The 18,317-nt window shown below is 39.7% G+C and overlaps 1 protein-coding gene across 1 annotated transcript in view; it reads right to left on the bottom strand.

Annotated features, from left to right (window-relative positions):
• szt2 (SZT2 subunit of KICSTOR complex) overlaps nucleotides 1–18,317 on the bottom strand; it is a 270,175-nt gene that overhangs the window by 150,324 nt on the left and 101,534 nt on the right. Inside the window, exons 32-38 of the mRNA XM_072273538.1 lie at nucleotides 17,738–18,034; nucleotides 12,380–12,515; nucleotides 9,001–9,117; nucleotides 7,844–7,922; nucleotides 4,704–4,889; nucleotides 3,230–3,529; nucleotides 73–382 (exon numbers count right to left, since the gene is read on the bottom strand). Of these exons, the coding sequence (XP_072129639.1) occupies nucleotides 73–382; nucleotides 3,230–3,529; nucleotides 4,704–4,889; nucleotides 7,844–7,922; nucleotides 9,001–9,117; nucleotides 12,380–12,515; nucleotides 17,738–18,034 (1,425 nt within the window). The remainder of the gene's footprint in view (nucleotides 1–72; nucleotides 383–3,229; nucleotides 3,530–4,703; nucleotides 4,890–7,843; nucleotides 7,923–9,000; nucleotides 9,118–12,379; nucleotides 12,516–17,737; nucleotides 18,035–18,317) is intronic.

Raw genomic sequence — 18,317 nt, 5'->3', positions numbered from 1 at the left:
CATTGCAACTTAACATTCTTATATTATGCCTACCAAGTTTACCCAATGAGCTAGGTGAAAAGAATGACATACCTGCATTACCAGGTATTATGGACTGCACAGACTCAGCGAGATTCACAGCAGAAGACGCCTGCGAAGGTGGATTTGAGACATGAATTTTCTCAGGCACTGGGCTTGACTGTAGGAGGGGCATGCTGCTGAGGATTCCCTCAGGTTTGATTGCTGTAAATGCTTGATCCTGTTGGTCAGGTTGTGTGACAGAGAAACAGGCTTTTCCATCCATGTTTTCCTCTGGTAGTTCAGATGATGCGAGACATGCTCCGTCAGTTGCTGTTGGTATCACTGTTCTCTCAGCTATTGGTTTGCTTTCCTCTACTAAGATCTGTAAAAGAGACCACACGGCAAGAACCATGATTAATCCAATGTACCACTCATTAGCAACTGAAACTGACAGAATTGAAAGGATCATCACGCCCATCAAACTTGCCCTGTACAGTTATGGTTCAACTACACATCATAAAACCTTTTACCCAGCAGCAGCCATCTAAATATGCTAGAACAATCAAAAATATGGAGGGAACGGAAGTATTCCCGGCCATTTTAGGGATAAGGAATCCAGAAAGTTCCTCCCCAACTCTCAGTGACAGCCAAAGTGAGTCCCAGAAGAACAATGATCGTGAGATCACTTGGCTTCACCTGTCACTTCCCAGCTAGCCTCTTTCCCTTCCCCCCACCTTTTTATCTAGGCATCATCCCCCCTCCTTCACAGTCCTGAAGAAAGGTCTTAGCCCAAAACGTCAACTATCTATTGATTTCCATAGATGCTGCCTGACCTGCTGAGTTCATCTAGGATTTTGTGTGTGTTGCTTTGGATTTCCAGCATCTGCAGACTTTCTTATGTTAATGACCATGAGATTTCTTATTTCAATATACCAAACAAAGGGGAATTTGGATAACATCTGCTACTCATCCATAACCATTTTGAAAGTTTATAGTAAACTCATACTGGCTAAAACCATAACCCTTTTCCCAAATTTTGCCTACTCACTCCAGAAAAAAAACTGCTGAAATTTACCATTTGGCAAAGTATAGACTTACTAGGATAATCAGCACAGCTTTGTGCAAGGGACGTCATGTATTACGAACTTGATCAAGTTTTTTTAAGGCAGTGAGAAAGATTGATGATGGACTTTTACTAAATTTGACAAAGAAATCAGAGAGTTGACTTGGTGGAGTGTAATATATCACAAACAACAAAGATCTCAGTACTGATCACTGCAAAATAGTGTTGGTATCTTTACTGTTTGCAATATGAATGATTTTGATGAAAATATAGTTGAACTGATTGACAAGTTTGAAGACAACACAAAAATTGGAGTTGTGGGTAATGAGCAAAGTTATCAAAGATTCAGCATAATAGAGATCAGTTGGGAATATAGTCAGAGAAATAGTAGATAGAATTTAATTTGAGAGGTCAAATATCAGATGAAATTATAGAATAAATGGCAAGAACCCTCAGAAGCACTGATGGCCAAAACTCACTGAAAGTGGCAAAATAAGTGGTTAGGATGGTAAAGAAGGCATATGGCAAATTTGCCTTCACCAGTTGGGACACAGAGTATGAAAGCTGGCACATCAAGCTGTAGTTGTATAAAAACTTTGGTTAGGTCGCATAACGTGTGCTATTCTGGTCATTACATTGCAGCAAGAATGTGAAATCTTTGGAGGGGCTGCAGAAGAGGTTCACCAGGATGTTATTTGGATTAATAAATTATCTATAAGGAGAGCTTGAACAAACTTGGGATTGTTTTCTCTGGAACGCTGGAGGTTGAAGGGTGACCTGATACAAGTACATAAAATTATGAGAGGCATCGATAGGGTGGATGATCAGTCTTTTACTCAGGGTAGAAATATAAAATACTGGAGGTACTGGAGTTGAAAAGTGAGAGGGGGAAGTTCATTTATGAGGCAAGTTTTGTATTATTTACACAGTGAGTGGTTGGTGCATCAAATGCTTGTCATGAGAGGTGGTGGGAAGAGATTTGACAGCAGCATTTAAGAGGCATTCTGACAGGTATATGAACAAACAGGAATGGAAGGAATTCGTCCATCTCTGGTCATATGGGATTAGTTTATCTTGTCTTTGTGTTTAGCATAGATATAGTAGGCCATAGGGTCGGCTCCTGTGTTGTATTCTTCTGTGGTTGGGTTGAGATGGAATTGTTCTCTGATCTTAGCAATCCATTTGCAAACGTTTCATTACCATATAAGGGGGCAACTTCAGTGCGCTGTTCACTTGTGGTGTGTCCTCTGAATGCTTGGCCTTTATATACTTATCAATCCGCTGATAGGTTGTCATTAGTGAAACACAATTGTGATGTAGGAAGGGGGTCTCATCACTGATTGGTTACATGGTGAACTCTGTGCATTGTCTGGAATTTTGCCCACATTGGATTATAAATGGGATCAAGGTCTACATGTCTGTTTATGGAATTGTTTGTGGAAAACTACGATTCTAGGAATTCTCTTGCACACTGCCATGACTTTCAGTGATGCCCAGTTGAATGTGTGCCCCTCTCAAACTTCACGGGTCGAGACTAGGGAAAGTTGATCATGCCGCTTAACAGCCAGTTGATGTTCATGGATCCTTGTGGATAGTTTTCTCCCTGTTTGGCCGACGTTAATATTTGCTGCAGTCCCCATGTTGGATTTTACAGACCACGTTGGTCTTGTCTAATAGCTTGGTTTACTCGTTAGGTCTGCAGAGTACTTTCTTCAATGTTGCTTGACCGAAATTCTACGTTCTTGGGGTAGTCGGGCTGCCATTCCGAAATATTTCAAACATACGGAAGGACAACTCATTTGTTCTATGTTGTGGTCTTGAAATATTCTTGCATACCAGCCACAAATCCCTGATTATCACTAATATACATTATCACCTTAGACACAACTCTGACACCACTATACACTGTGCACTATGAAAGCAAATTGAAAATGAGCTTTAAATAAAGAACTTTTTTTTAAAGATGGAAACATGCTGTTCATTTCATTCCCAAAACATTACAATTATATCTGAAATCTAATCAAGCATGAATGTAATTACTACAGCAGCTACAAAACTTCATCGCTAGTTCACTTCTACAGTGACCAAGTATACAGAAAAGTATTATTGATGATCATTATTTTGATAAACTAAACTCTCAACCAGGGAAACCATCTCAAATATTACCTGTGACTTCTCTTCAGTCTTCTCTCCCTCAATCACAGATGACACTCTGGCTACTTCCATTTGTTTAGTCCACCCTTCCTGGGGTTGATGGCAGATCAAGGCTACCTCGGCATCGGTACTCTCATCGCATGTCATTGTCACAGCCGCGCACTCACTCTCTAGACTTTGCTGTTGGGGCTCTGGGGAAAGTTTCCGCCTGATGTCTACCCTCTGTGCACGCAGGCGGCTCACGGATAGATAGTAAAAGTTGTTTGCTTCCTCATTGAGGAGGTATCCTGAAAGATTCATGCGCTTAAATTCCTGAAAATGAAAACACAGATAGAACTGTTAAAACAAAGGCATAATAAAGGTAAATGATCAAGTCCTGTCTGCCTATTTTCATCTCCTCTCGTACCATGTCCGATAATTAGGCTATTTACTCATATTATCTTGCTTCTAATCCTGAAAATTTACAATAAATTGTGCTTTGAATACAAAAAATAATTTTAACTTTTTTTTAAACTGTTATTTTAATTAAGTTTTGTCCACATGCATTGGAATTGTCTGTCCTTTTACTGTGTATTGCACAGAATATCGCATTACATAAGATTAATACAGAAATAATTGAATGGTAGTCAATAAAAATCAAGAAAGAAAGATGAAATGAAGTCAAGTCTCTGGATAGATCTTGACAAGACAGGAATAGCAAGGATTTCTTCCTGCTTACTTCATTGTGATTGTGTAAAAGACTTGTAGTTGATTTTTTTTTAAAATGGGGAAGATGAATTTCTGCATAGGAAAATTAAAATAAATGCAGGCAGTGTTTTAGTATGAATTTTGTTTTCATCAAGGAAGACTTCAATTAGAAGGGGTGACACTGTGGGCCAGTTATTGGAGTTAATGCTTCAAACTCCAGATCAGTCTGAACATCTTTTGCTGTCTCTATCACATTCTTACTATGTCTAGTCTGCTTCCTCCTGGTGTTCCAGTTCACTCAGATATCTCAAAGATGTGCAGAATAGCAAGTAGGTTAACTGGTCACTTCAATGTAGGTTAGTAATGAAATCTGGAATGGACTTGATGAGAATGTGAGGAGAACAAAATGGAACTAGTGAAACTTAGTATTTGATGGACAGCATGAGCCTAATGGGTCAAAACATCCATTTCTGTGCTGTATGACTTAATCACACTGTAACTGCCTGTTTGTTATTAATACAAGAGAATTTTCCTCATGGGCGATTTCAAGAGCTATTCTGAGGAAGAGTGTGCGTATAACAGCTAATTATTAACCAGATTTTTTTTTAACTTATGGGTTTTAAAATTTCTGCTAACCCTAAGCTGTCTGAAAATGTGTAAACTGTGTCTCAGTAACTCAATTTACTCTTTGGCCAGTGTGTATGTAGAACACTGGTCATATTTGAACTAGGTTTCTTTCGGTCAATTGTCTTCAAATTCAACAAACTACTTGGCATCTTAGCCTAACAATTTTGCACACCTCTTTGAATTTCTCCAGCGACTGCTCTGGACCAAAAACAAATTGTAAAGGAACAACTTCACTGTGACATCGTGGCCTGCCCTTTGACCTGGACACATGATCCGACACTTTCTGTAGGATAGCTAAGGTAATGTTTGTTGAGTGGCGCAGTGCTGAGACTATTTCATCTTCCAGGAGCCAATGAATCTAAAGAGAAGATGGGATTTCAGAATAAGTAAGAAAACAATAAACAAATTTTATGAAATCCATGTACTTTATCTCTCAAGACTATATAAATATAAAGCCAGAAAGCAATCTGTCACACTTTAATGAAAAAATGAAGTTGATACGTAACTGAAGTCATAAAATTCACAAATATATACTTCAAAATAGCTGGCTGGATACAGCAAAACTGATTTCATTTCTTAATAATTATAAAAATAAAACTTTCAGGGTAAACCTGGCTCCCTATGAAAAATTGTATTGGGAAATATGAAATGGCAGGAATAAACAAACAAATATTTCATTTCCATCTTCACAGCAGAAGAGAAAAAATATGTACTAGAAATTGTGGGGAATCATTAAGATCTGTTCTGAGGAAGGCACAACCTACACAAAAAGAATGGGTTGCACCTGAACTTCAGAGTAACCAATATCCCTTCAAGGCACGTTTACTTGAGCTGTTGGGGAGTGTTAAACTAATCTGGCAGGTGGATGGGAACTAGTGAAAAGGCTTAGGATGGGGCAGTTGGTATACAAGTGTGTGTGGTGACACTGTGAGGAAGAACAGGCAGATGATAGGGCAAAATTGCAGAAAGTGGGATAAGTGTAACATGGGGACAAATTAAAAAGGGTGAAGAATATGACACTGAAAGTGTTATATTTGAATGCATGTAGTATATGGAATAAGGTAGATGATCTTGTAGCACAGTTAAAGATTGGCAGATACGACATTGCGGGCATCACTGAGCCATGGCTGAAAGAAGATTGTATTTGGGAACTTAACATTAAAAGATATACCTTGTATTGAAAGGATGTAGGTTGGCAGTGGGGGTGGGATGGCTCTGTTGGTAAAAAATGAATCAAACCCATAGAAATGAATCAAACCCTTACAGTATAGGAAGATATAACATCCTTGTTAATAGAGTTAAGTAACTACATGGTTAAAAAGAGCCTGATGAGAGCTATATAAAGGCCTCTGAACAGCAGCCAGGAGGTGGGATAACACATGATAATGGGAGACAGAAAAGGCATGTCAAAAAGGCAAAGTTATGATTGTCATGTGGGATTTCAATATGCAGGTAGTTTGGGAAAATAATGTTGGTGCTGGGATCCCAAGAGAGGGAATTTGTAGAATACCTACAAGATGGTTTTTTAGAGCAGCTTGTGGTTGAACCCAGTAGGGAAAAGGCAATCCTCGATTGGGTGAACCAGATCTGTTTGGGGAGTTTAAAGTAAAGAAATCCTTAGGAAGCAGATTTCAGAATATGCTAGAATTCACCCTGCAGTTTAAAAGGGCAAAGATAAAATCAGATGTATCAGTATTACAGTGGAACAAAGGGAACTACAGAGACACGAGAGAGGAGCTCGCCAAAGTTGATTAGAAGGGGACACTAGCAAGGGTGACAAGGAATAGCAATGGCTGGAGTTTCAGGGAGCAATTCAGAAGATGCAGAAAAGACACATCCCAAAGGTTAAGTAGCATTCTAAAGGGAGGATGAGAAAACCATGGCTGACACAGGAAGTTAAAGACACCAAAAAAGCAAAAGAGAGGGCATAAAATATAGCAACAATTAGTGGGAGTTTGAGAATTGGGAAGGTTTTAAAAACCAACAGAAGGAAAGTAAAAAAAAATAATAAGGAGATAAAAGATAAAATATGATGGAAAGCTAGCCAATAATATTTTGCCAAAATTTTCTAACTTTTAGTAAAATGAGAATCATGGAACTCTTTTCAAGGCATAGCAAGAAAGCTTGTTGAAAAGCTGTTTTCACTAGCCTCAAGATAAAGGTTCAGCCATTTAGGGCTGAGATATTTTCCATCTACAAAGACCATGGGTTCTTATTCAATAACTGTTTTCAAAACACTATTATCTATGATTATTCAGTAGATAAAATTAACAGATATAGGAAAAAGCGGGAAATGAAGTCAACCTGAAGCTAAGAAATTATTTTGCTTAATGGGCAGACCTGGGTTGTTCAGTAATGTAACCTTCACCTTAACCATCTGTCCTGTTCTAATGTAAATGGTTCTAATGTTAAATCCTTCAGCTAAGCCTTAAGCTACCCCACTTTGAAGTTCCTTCAGCTCAATGCAATTTACCATTTCGCTTAAGTGAAGTAAGGTGGTTTAGTGAGGTCTGTCCTGCAGAAGGGTTTCGGCCGAAAATATCGACAGTACTTTTTTTCCCATAGAAGCTACCAGACCTGCTGAATTCCCTTAGCATTTTGTGCGTGTTGTAAGCGAGGTTAGGGAATTTCCCCCCTATTGAAAGTATTAATCGTTACAAATGCATAATGGCAGGATTAATAAGCGAAGATATTATTTTAAAGCATAAACAGAGGTTATGACTCAGTGGGACAAACTGTCTCTTTCACATCCACGAGCCCCATACAGAATGCTGAAGGAACTCAGCAGATTGGGCAGCATCTAGGGAAGGTTATGAATGCTTTGGGCTGCGACCCTTCATCAGGGTTGGAAAGGACAGGGGGCAGAATCGGCCTCTTCCTTTCCAGTCCTGTTGAAGGGTCTCAGCCCAAAACATTGATTGTTCATTTCCCTCAATAGATGCTGCCTGACCCACTAAGTTCCTCCAGTATTTTGTGAGTATTGCTCAAGATTTCCAGCAACTGCATAATCTGTGTCTCCTTTACATCCTTGTTGTTCTTTAGTTCATCTGTATTTTTTTCTTTTTATATTGGTTTGCGTAGACAAGATGAAAAACACTAAAACTCCTTCAATCAATACCATACAGTTAAAGCAACTGGATGGAGAATGTTTCATGCAAGTTTTGCTACCTTATTTGAAAATCATTGCTTTGAAATCAAACAGTGAGTGACTATGGAGTGGCAGTAGAAGAAATTAAAGTAGCCATTCTATCTTCTAAAAAATGCTAAAAAAATGTTGTTTCCAATTCATTGATCTCTATTCTTTGACATTACCTCATCCATTGTAGCAAGGACAGCTTGTTTGTGCAATGGTGGCAGCTTGGAAAGTGGATCACATAAAGCCTCTGAAATCCTGAAATATAGCAACATACAGCACAAAGAGACAGAGACAATTCTCCTAAGCTCAGAAATAAGATAAATATAAAGTAGCGTCTATTCTCTGTGGGCAGAAATCATTTTTAAAATAAATCCTTTAAATGCAGGTGAAGATCCCTTGTTCAAGCACTCAAAAGTCCAGAGTCTCAAAAAGCAAAAACTGCAGATGATGAAAATTTGAAATAAAAAACAAAGGTTGGGAATCCAACAAGTTAAGTTTAAAGCTTCATAGTTTTGGTTTAGAGGCAATGAAGGCTGAATAAATGGTTTTATGAAATAAGGTGGCAATTTCCCTGCAAATATGATGAACCGAATACTGAGGCTTTGGGGCCTACTCTGGGCTGCTCCAACGATTTGGATCTACGGACTCCGTTTGGTTCAGAATGCTGTTGTTGCTCGCTTCTATTGCTTGCATGATTTGTTTTGATTTCTTTTCCCTCTGTCTCTGTGGGCACTTGGGTTGGTCTTATTTTTTTTTAATTGGGTTCTTTCAGATTCCTTGCTTTGATAATAAATGCACTTTGAATCTTTGAAATATTGGAGATTCTAACGACATTCTAGTACTAAATGTCAAGATTGGCTGCTGAAAGAACTGATATTTTTAGAATGTGTATTTATATGAAGCTTCTTATTGTCCTGGAAGCACAAACCAAAAACAGAAATGGCTGAAAATACTCAATTGGTCAGGCACCATCTATGGGGGAAGGAAAAAGAGTTAATGTTTCAGGTCCTTTCATCATTACCTCCGCAACTGCCACCTGACCTGTTAAGTATTTACAGTACTTCATATTTTTATTTCAGACTTTCTGCATTTGCAGTAATTTGAATTGAAATTCTTTCAGCCTGATCAGGATACAACACAAGCAAAGGATTTTCATAAATAAGTTTCATATTGCAGTTTAGTTTAGTTTCTGAGTACACTGATTTAAGACATATAATTATTTTTGAAATTGTTTTTGATCATTCAAAATTAAAATAAATGTAAACTCTGATCATTTAATAGCAGCAAATACATTAGATTAACTTATTTTAATTAATTTCTCAGAAGACTGCACCTCTCATCTGTGGTAGAGGCAAGTCGATCTATGTTTTGCATTAACTCTTCATCAGATCGATAAGATGATGGTTGTCCTGGAGATCGGTTCATGGAACTGCTGCTTTCGGATGTGTACCTAGGGAAAGTGAATATATTTACTAAGAATTACATACACAAATTAATCTGCAACAGCACAGCTGTCCTTGGGAAAGTACAAGGAAGTCAATGTAGCCTGAAATTGAACATCGCAGACAGACATCTGTTCATGTCTCAAATAACTCGATATTCAACCACGTCTTGTTTGGCTAAAAAATGGATTTCCACTTATTTCAACACACCCAAGAACACAATCTGCACAGACGGCACATTAGTTGTGTTAGCTTCTGGTTAGAGTGGCCTTGAAATAGATGTAACTTATGAAATTCAGTTTTTTTTCCTGCTTAGACAGATATTAGCTAAAATATACAAATTAAAGGTAATAGCAAATTTGAAAAAATAAATGTTACACAGAAGTACTTTTTAAAATGACAAGTTAGACAGTAAAAGTCTTTTTCAGAAATTTACTGAACCTTATCTATGAATTCCTATCTGAAGAAATCTTGAACAAGATACACATTATAAAGGGACCAGCAACAGACTGGAAATACAAACCCCATTTCCAGAAAAGTTGGGATATTTTCCAAAATGCAATAAAAACAAAAATCTGTGATATGTTAATTCACGTGAACCTTTATTTAACTGACAAAAGTACAAAGAAAAGATTTTTCAATAGTTTTACTGACCAACTTAACTGTATTTTGTAAATATACACAAATTTAGAATTTGATGGCTGCAACACACTCAACAAAAGTTGGGACAGAGTTAAAATAAGATTGAAAAGTGCACAGAATATTCAAGTAACACCGGTTTTGAAGACTCCACATTAAGCAGGCTAATTGGTAGCAGGTGAGGTATCATGACTGGGTATAAAAGTAGCGTCCATCAAAGGCTCAGTCTTTGCAAGCAAGGATGGGTCGTGGCTCATCCCTTTGTGCCAGAATTCGTGAGAGAATTGTTAGTCAGTTCAGAAGGAACGTTCCTCAGTGCAAGATTGCAGAGAATTTAGGTCTTTCAACATCTACAGTACATAATATTGTGAAAAGATTCAGAGAATTCAGAGACATCTCAGTGCGTAAAGGGCAAGGTCGGAAACCACTGTTGAATGCCCGTAATCTTCGAGCCCCCAGGCGGCACTGCCTAAGAAACCGTCATGCTACTGTGATAATTATAGCCACCTAGGCTCGGGAGTACTTCGGAAAACCACTGTCACTCAACACAGTCCGTCGCTGCATCCAGAAATGCAACTTGAAACTGTACTACGCAAGGAGAAAGCCATACATCAACTCTATGCAGAAACGCCGGCGAGTTCTCTGGGCCCGAGCTCATCTCAGATGGACCGAAAGACTGTGGAGCCATGTACTGTGGTCAGATGAGTCCATATTTCAACTAGTTTTCAGAAAAAACGGGCGTCGAGTTCTCCGTGCCAAAGATGAAAACGACCATCCAGATTGTTATCAGCAAAAGGTGCAAAAGCCAGCATCTGTGATGGTATGGGGGTGCATCAGTGCCCACGGCATGGGTGAGTTGCATGTATATGAAGGTACCATTGATTCTGAGGCGTATATTAGGATTTGAGAGAGACATATGTTGCCATCAAGGCGACGTCTCTTCCCGGGACGTCCATGCTTATTTCAGCAGGACAATGCCAGACTACATTCTGCATGGGCTACAACAGCGTGGCTTTGTAGACACAGAGTGCGTGTGCTTGACCGGCCTGCTGCCAGTCCAGATCTATCTCCTATTGAAAATGTATGGCGCATCATGAAGAGGAGAATCAGACAACAGAGACCACGGCCTGTTGAGCAGCTGAAGTCTAAATCTACTACAATTAGTATCCTCAGTTCCAAGACGATTAAAAAGTGTTATTAAAAGGAAAGGTGATGTAACACAATGGTAAACATGCCTCTGTCCCAACTTTTGTTGAGTGTGTTGCAGCCATCAAATTCTAAATTTGTGTATGTTTACAAAATACAATTAAGTTGGTCAGTAAAACTATTGAAAATCTTTTCTTTCTACTTTCGTCAGTTAAATAAAGGTTCATGTGAATTAACATATCACAGATTTTTGTTTTTATTGCATTTTGGAAAATATCCCAACCTTTCTGGAAATGGGGTTTGTAGATTGGTTGGATCTTCAGGGAGGCCAGAAGTCTTTGACCAAGTGCTGCAAACTGGTAAGTTCAAAGGCACAATGTGCTGAGGAGCATTAAAGTTGGGTATAGTCACCGTAAAGACCTTCTGGGGAATATTCACTGTTTAGGGCACTCTTGCCATTGCATACTAATTTGTTGAAATCTGTGCTAAAACACCCTGAATATTTGCTCAGGGCTTTTTTTTAAATTACTTATCTAGAGATACAGTACAGCAACGGGCCCTTCCAGCCCAATGAGCCTGCACTGCCCAAACACAGCCATGAGACCAAGTCCTCTACTAGCCCGCCATGTCTTTGGAACATGGGCCAAAAGTGGGGCGCCCGGAGGACTCTTGTGGAGAACATATAAACTCCTGGCAGCAGCTGGAATTGAACCCAGGTTGCTGGTACTGTAAGAGCGTTACACTAACCGCTACCATGCCACCCCACAAACGATAGTTGGTAACATATTAGTGCTAAGTAAACATTTCATGTTAAAGACCCTTCATCAGAGCATTCTCCAACCTGAAATGTCACCTCTGTTTCTTTTGCCACAGATGCAACCTAACCTGCTGAGTATTTGGTTTTCCCACATTTTCTGTTTTTGTTTCTGGCAACTGCATTTTTAAATTTTCATTCAATTGTTCAAGTTTGGCCTCATTCAACCACGCACATATATATTGCTAAACAAGACCAAGGTGCACAACACTTACACACATAGCACAAAGTAATATCGCCACAAGTAACATATAATAAGGTGCATATACGATACAAGTTAAAAAGTAAACAGCATAACACTACTGGTGCTTCAGACGTGCTGAGACCTGGGTTCAGGCAGGGAGTTCAGTAGTCTTATGGTGGGGGGGGGGGGGGGGGAGAGAGAGAAGAGCAAAATAGCTGTTTCCCACCTTTACAGTGTTTGTCCTAATGCTACGGTACCTGCCTGATGATAGGGGGCAAAGAGATTGTTGTTTGTTTAGTGATAGCCAAATCCATGGAGATGGAAGATCTCTAGAAACCATTGTTTACAATTACAAACAAACACTTTAATTGGAATATTAAGCAGGTATTACAACTGTCCTCACAAATACTCAGAGAACTCACCAACTCGTTTCACTGAGCACTCTTCAATTAAACGTCGTAAAAATACTACTTGCCTCTCAACTTACCTGTGGTGGTTCATGTCAACGGGCATAATTTCAATCTCTAAAGGAAGAGTCAAGACAAAAATATCCAGGGTGACGACAAGATCATCTAGATCAATCGATTTGACTGGGAAGTTCTCCAGGCAGCTGATAATTTCACCTAAATGAAGAAAATTAAACAAGTGAAAATATTTCCTGTTCAATGTAAACCAAAAAGGGACTGTGAGGAAATAAAGGAATTGCAAGAACTGTTCTTTCAGGTTAAACAGGAGTTGAACATTATCAGCAGAATAAAGCAGCCAATTCCCTCACAGTGAATAGCTTTTTTTAAAAAAAAAGATTCATAGGACAATGCAGCACCGATAGATGTTCTTCGGCCCAATGGGTCCATGCCAAACATGGTGCCCACACAGCTAGTCTGAATTTCCTGCACTTGGCCCATAGCTCTGTAAACCTGCCCTCCATGTGCTTCTGAAATTATATTGTTGCATCAGCCTCAACCACTTCCTTTGGTAGCTCGTCCCATTAACTCACCAACTTCTTCATGAAAAAGTTGACCCTTAGGTCCTCTAAATCTTTTCCTTCTCACTGTAAATCTAGTTTTGGACTCTTCTCCCAATCCCCCAACCCCTGCAGAACTGATTTTTACCATCCACTCTATTTACCAAGATAACAGTAATGAGATCCATCTGTCATCAACCAGCTTCCATCAGATTCTTAAGTTGCAAGATGGGGCAAAAGAAGAAACCTTGCGTTAAACCAAATGGATAATAGTTATACCAGCTGTTCATATGACACTGAAGCAATCAATGATGTGAATTGAGGGCCAGTCATCAACCAAGATAGCCTGATTGTACAGCACATGAAGCCACAATTACTATGCCACAGAATCTCGACTTCCAGTCAGAGCTTTGATCATTGGTACATCAGGTTATCCTGAAGAAATGCCAGATAGGGAGAAAAGTGGAAGGATGAAATAAAGAGAAAGGCGACTAGAATACTGGTAACATAGAATACCTTGACTGAAGGCTGTCAGGAAAATGGAATGCTTGGTGTTCTAAAAGTGAAGCACAAATTTAAAAATAAACAAGTCATACAGGGAGGGAGATGATGATATTCTATTATGATTAAAGAGGAGATATTAAATGTCTTAGCTATAAAGATGGATAAGCACAAGAGATTCTGCAGAAGCTGGAATTCAAGAGTAACATACAAAATGCTGGAGGAACTCAGCAGGTCAGGCAGCATTTATGAAGGGGAATAAACAGTCGACATATCAGGGCAAGACCCTGACTGGAAGGGAAGGGAATGAAGCCAGAATACGTAGGAAGGGAGGAGGGGAAGGAGTACAAGTCGGCAGGTGATAGGTGTAGCCTATCACCTGCCGCTTAGATAGGTGAGGCAGAAGGTGGAGTTCCATTGTGCATAAAAATGGATAAATCTCTTTGGTTTGAAGAGATGTATCCCAGGCTACTACAGGAGGAGATAGCTGGGACGCTGACAGACTTTTAAATCATCATTGGCACAGGTACCAATGACTGGAGGACAGCAAATGTAGTTTCTATAGTCAAGAAGAACAGCATTGATAAGCCAGGTAGTTACAAGGCAGTGAATCTTACATTACTGGTAAAGAAGCAAGTTCTAAAGGTTTTGAGGGACATGATCAGAGTCACATCATCAGTGTGGCTTTGTTGTGATGTCCTATCTGACTACTCAAAATTTTTCAAAGATGCTACTATATAGATGAAAGCAATGTAATTGATGGAATTTAGCTTGGTATTTGATGAGGTCCTGCATGCAAGTCTAGAACCACTGAGATCAAAAGCAAATTAGATTCCAAACTGGTTTAGTAGTAGCACACACAGTGACAGTAGAGGGTTACTTTTGTGATTGGAAACCTGTAATCAATGGCATATCACAGGGATCAGTACTGGTATATTTAAGGTTTGTAGCATACATTAAGAACTTTTCAATTATGAAGAAAGCAGGGCAGTTCCTATACTTTTTTAGGAGTTTGAGGAGATTCACCATGACATCTAAAACTTTGACAAACTTCTATTGATGTGTAGTGGAGAGTATATTGACTGTCTACATCACAGCCTGGTAAGGCAACACCAATGCCCCTGAACTGAAAATCCTACTAAGTGTAGTGCATATGGCCCAGTCTATCACATAGAAACACAGAAACCCTACAGCACAATACAGGCCCTCCGGCCCTGCCGGCAGCCCATTCCACGCACTCACCACTCTCGGAGTAAAAAACTTAACCCTGACATCTCCTCTGTACCTACTCCCCAGCACCTTAAACCTGTGTCTTCTTGTGGCAACCATTTCAGCCCTGGGAAAAAGTCTCTGACTATCCACACAATCAATGCCTCTCATCGTCTTACACACCTCTATCAAGTCACCTCTCATCCTCCGTCGCTCCAAGGAGAAAAGGCCGAGTTCACTTAACCTGTCTTCATAAGGCATGCTCCCCAATCCTGGCAACATCCTTGTAAATCTCCCCTGCAGCCTTTCTATGGCTTCCACATCCTTCCTGTAGTGAGGTGACCAGAACTGAGCACAGTACTCCCAAGTGTGGTCTGACCAGGGTCCTATATAGCTGCAACATTACCTCTTGGCTCCTAAATTCAATTCCATGATTAATGAAGGCCAATACACTGTATGCCTTCTTAACCACAGAGTCAACCTGCGCAGCTGCTTTGAGCGTCCTGTGGATTCGGACCCCAAGATCCCTCTGATCCTCCACTCTGCCAAGAGTCTTACCATTAATACTGCCATCACATCACATCTGCCATCACATTTGAAATACTAAAATGAACCACTTCACACTTATCTGGGTTAACTCCATCCGCCACTTCTCAGCCCAGTTTTGCATCCTATTGATGTCCCACTGCAACCTCTGACAACCCTCTACACTATCCACAACACCTCCAACCTTTGTGTCATCAGCAAACTTACTAACCCATCCCTCCACTTCCTCATCCAGGTCGTTTATAAAAATCACGAAGAGTAAAGATCCCAGAACAGATCCCTGAGGCACACCACTGGTCACCGACCTCCATGCAGAATATGACCCGTCTACAACCACTCTTTGCCTTCTCTGGGCAAGCCAGTTCTGGATCCACAAAGCAATGTCCCCTTGGATCCCGTGCCTCCTTACTTTCTCAATAAGCCTTGCATGGGGTACCTTATCAAATACCTTGGTGAAATCCATATACACTACATCTACTGCTCTTCCTTCATCAATGTGTTTAGTCACATCCTCAAAAAATTCAGTCAGGCTCGTAAGGCACAACCTGCCCTTGACAAAGCTATGCTACATGTAAATCATGCGTAAATCCCTCCCCACCATTGAGCACACCTACATGAAACGCTGTTGCAGGAAAGCAGCATTCATCGTCAGGGTGCCCCATCACCCAGGACAAGGTCTCTTCTCACTGTTGTCATCAGGAAGTTTGTACAGGAGCTTCAGAACTCAAACCACCAGGATCAGGAACAGTTATTACCCTCAAATATCAGGCTCTTGAAACAAAGTGGAAAACTTAACTCAACTTCACGCCCCAACATTGAAGTGTTCCTACAACCCATGGGCTCACTTTCAAGGACTCTTCATCTCATGTTCTCAATATTTATTGTTTATTTATTTATTATTTCTTTTAATATTTGAACAGTTTGTTGTCTTTTGCGCACTGGCCAAACCCCCCCAGATGGTGCGGCCTTCCATTGATTCTGTTATCGCTATTTTTCTATAGATATATGGAGTATTTCCGCAACAAAATAAACTGATGGGTTGTATATTGTGATGTATATGTACTTCGATAATAAATTTACTTTGAACTTTGAATGCAGGAGATAAAGAGTCATACAGCACAGAAAAGGCCTTAAAGCACAACTGATCTATGCCAAGTAAGATTCCCATCTAAGCAAGTTCCAACTACCTGCTTTCAGCATATACACCTCAATCTTTTTTATCCATGTACCTGTCCAAGAACCTTCCAAATGTCATTGAATGCACCTGCCTCAAATGCTTCCTCTGGCAGCTCATTCCACTTACTCATCATCCACTGGGTGAAAAGGTTGCTCAAGTTCCTATTAATTCCACCTATCTTACCTTAAATCTATGCCCTGTAGTTCTCCATTTCTGAACTCTGGAAAAATAACTGCATATGTTGACCCTGTTTATGCCCCCTCATGATTGTATATGTCATTAGTACATTTGCAAAAGATCACAACATCTTGCAATGTCATTGACAGTGAACAGTTTCAGATATAGATCAGCTGGTAAATTGGCTAGAGTGAAAATGTACGGAATTTACTCTTGATAAGTGTGTAGTGATGCAATTTGAGACGTCAAGTAAGAATAGGATCTACATAATTAAAGATAGGGATACAGTTGTATAAGAAATGAACTGTACAAATTCAAAGATACCTGAAGGTACTAACACTGACAGATGAGATGCTAAAGTCAACATATGGATTGCTGGGCTTCATTAGCTGTGGCATAAAGTATAAGAGCAGATATGCCATGGTATAGCTTATGAAATAACAGGTCAGACCATATTTGGAGATTTATACGCTTTTGGTTGCCACATTTTGGAAAGGGTGTGATTTCTTTAAAGGAGGTTCAGAGAAGTCATAGAAAGATGCAGCATGGAAACAGGCTTCTCAGCCCATCAAATCCATACTGATAATCAAAGACCCATTTACACTAATTCTATACTCCCTACATTCTATCAGTTCATGCCCAATTATATCATTCACTATTAACTTGCATGGTGGGGTAATCTACAGAGGCCTACTATTTATAAACCTACTGACCTACACATCTTTGGGATGTGGAAGGAAACTGGAACATGCAGAGGAAACCCATGTGGCCATTTAGAGAACACACAAACACCATCCAGACCGCGCCAATGGTTGAACTCAGGTTACTGGCTCCACGAGGCAGTGCCTCTACCTGCTGCACCACTCTAACAGATTCACTAGGATGTTGCCTGGGATGGAGTATCTCAGTTAGGAGACTGGTTAAGTTAGCTTTGCTTTCTTTAGAGTAGATATGGTGCAAATTTATAGATGGGGTAGATAGTAGCAAAGCTCTCTCCCTAGTAGAGACATCTATAACCAGAATGCATGTTTAAGGAGTTAAAAGTTTAGTAGGAATATAACAAAGGTGGTAATTGGGATTTACAATGCATTGCCTGAGAAATGATGGAAGCACAGACTAACATTTACCTAGAGGAACACTTGACTTACCAGGGCATAGAAAGACCAAGAACTGGTACATAAACTTACTATAGGTATGGGCAGCCTTCCATGCAGTATGACTTCTGACACTATTATATAAACTTTCCTTCCAACCTTCAGTTCTTTACTTACCAAGGCAAGTGGGCAGTGATTCCACTGGTATGGACTCCACTGAAAATGGCCCATGGCATTTTTTTCCCCTGAGGGAACAAGTAAGATGAACAAATAATGGTGGCATCTCCTGATCAGGAAAGTCTTGCTCATTTAAAGAATCGCCCCCAAGAACACTGAATGAATCATCATCCCTATTTACTGTATTGGTATCTGAGAGCGAATCAGCATCCTGTAATTCTCTGTCAGATCTTTCCCTATATTCGACCTCCAAATCTGGATCGCTCTCTGTCACTACACAGCATCCTGATGTACTCCCTGCAAAGACATAATATTTAACATTTTAAAGCTAGATAGCAGTTCTTACTTGAAATTAGTATTGGCAATTGCTTGCTTTTAAGTATCAAGCTCAGGAATAGTGTATTAAGATTATATTTTTAGAGAAAGTCTGGCTTAAGGAATTAAAATTTATCACTATCATCTCAAGTTGGATATGAATTATAACTAATTATTTTAATGGATAACATTTTTTGATGATCTTGAAAAACTTTATCTCAATTATGAGTAACTTTCAGCCAGTCCCTCTCACAAAACATCCAAA

This window comes from Mobula birostris, chromosome 12 (genome assembly GCF_030028105.1).
Source record: "Mobula birostris isolate sMobBir1 chromosome 12, sMobBir1.hap1, whole genome shotgun sequence".
NCBI lineage: Eukaryota > Metazoa > Chordata > Chondrichthyes > Myliobatiformes > Myliobatidae > Mobula > Mobula birostris.
The sequence above is the reverse complement of the archived record's forward strand: the minus strand, read 5'-3'. Positions and strand labels throughout refer to the sequence as shown.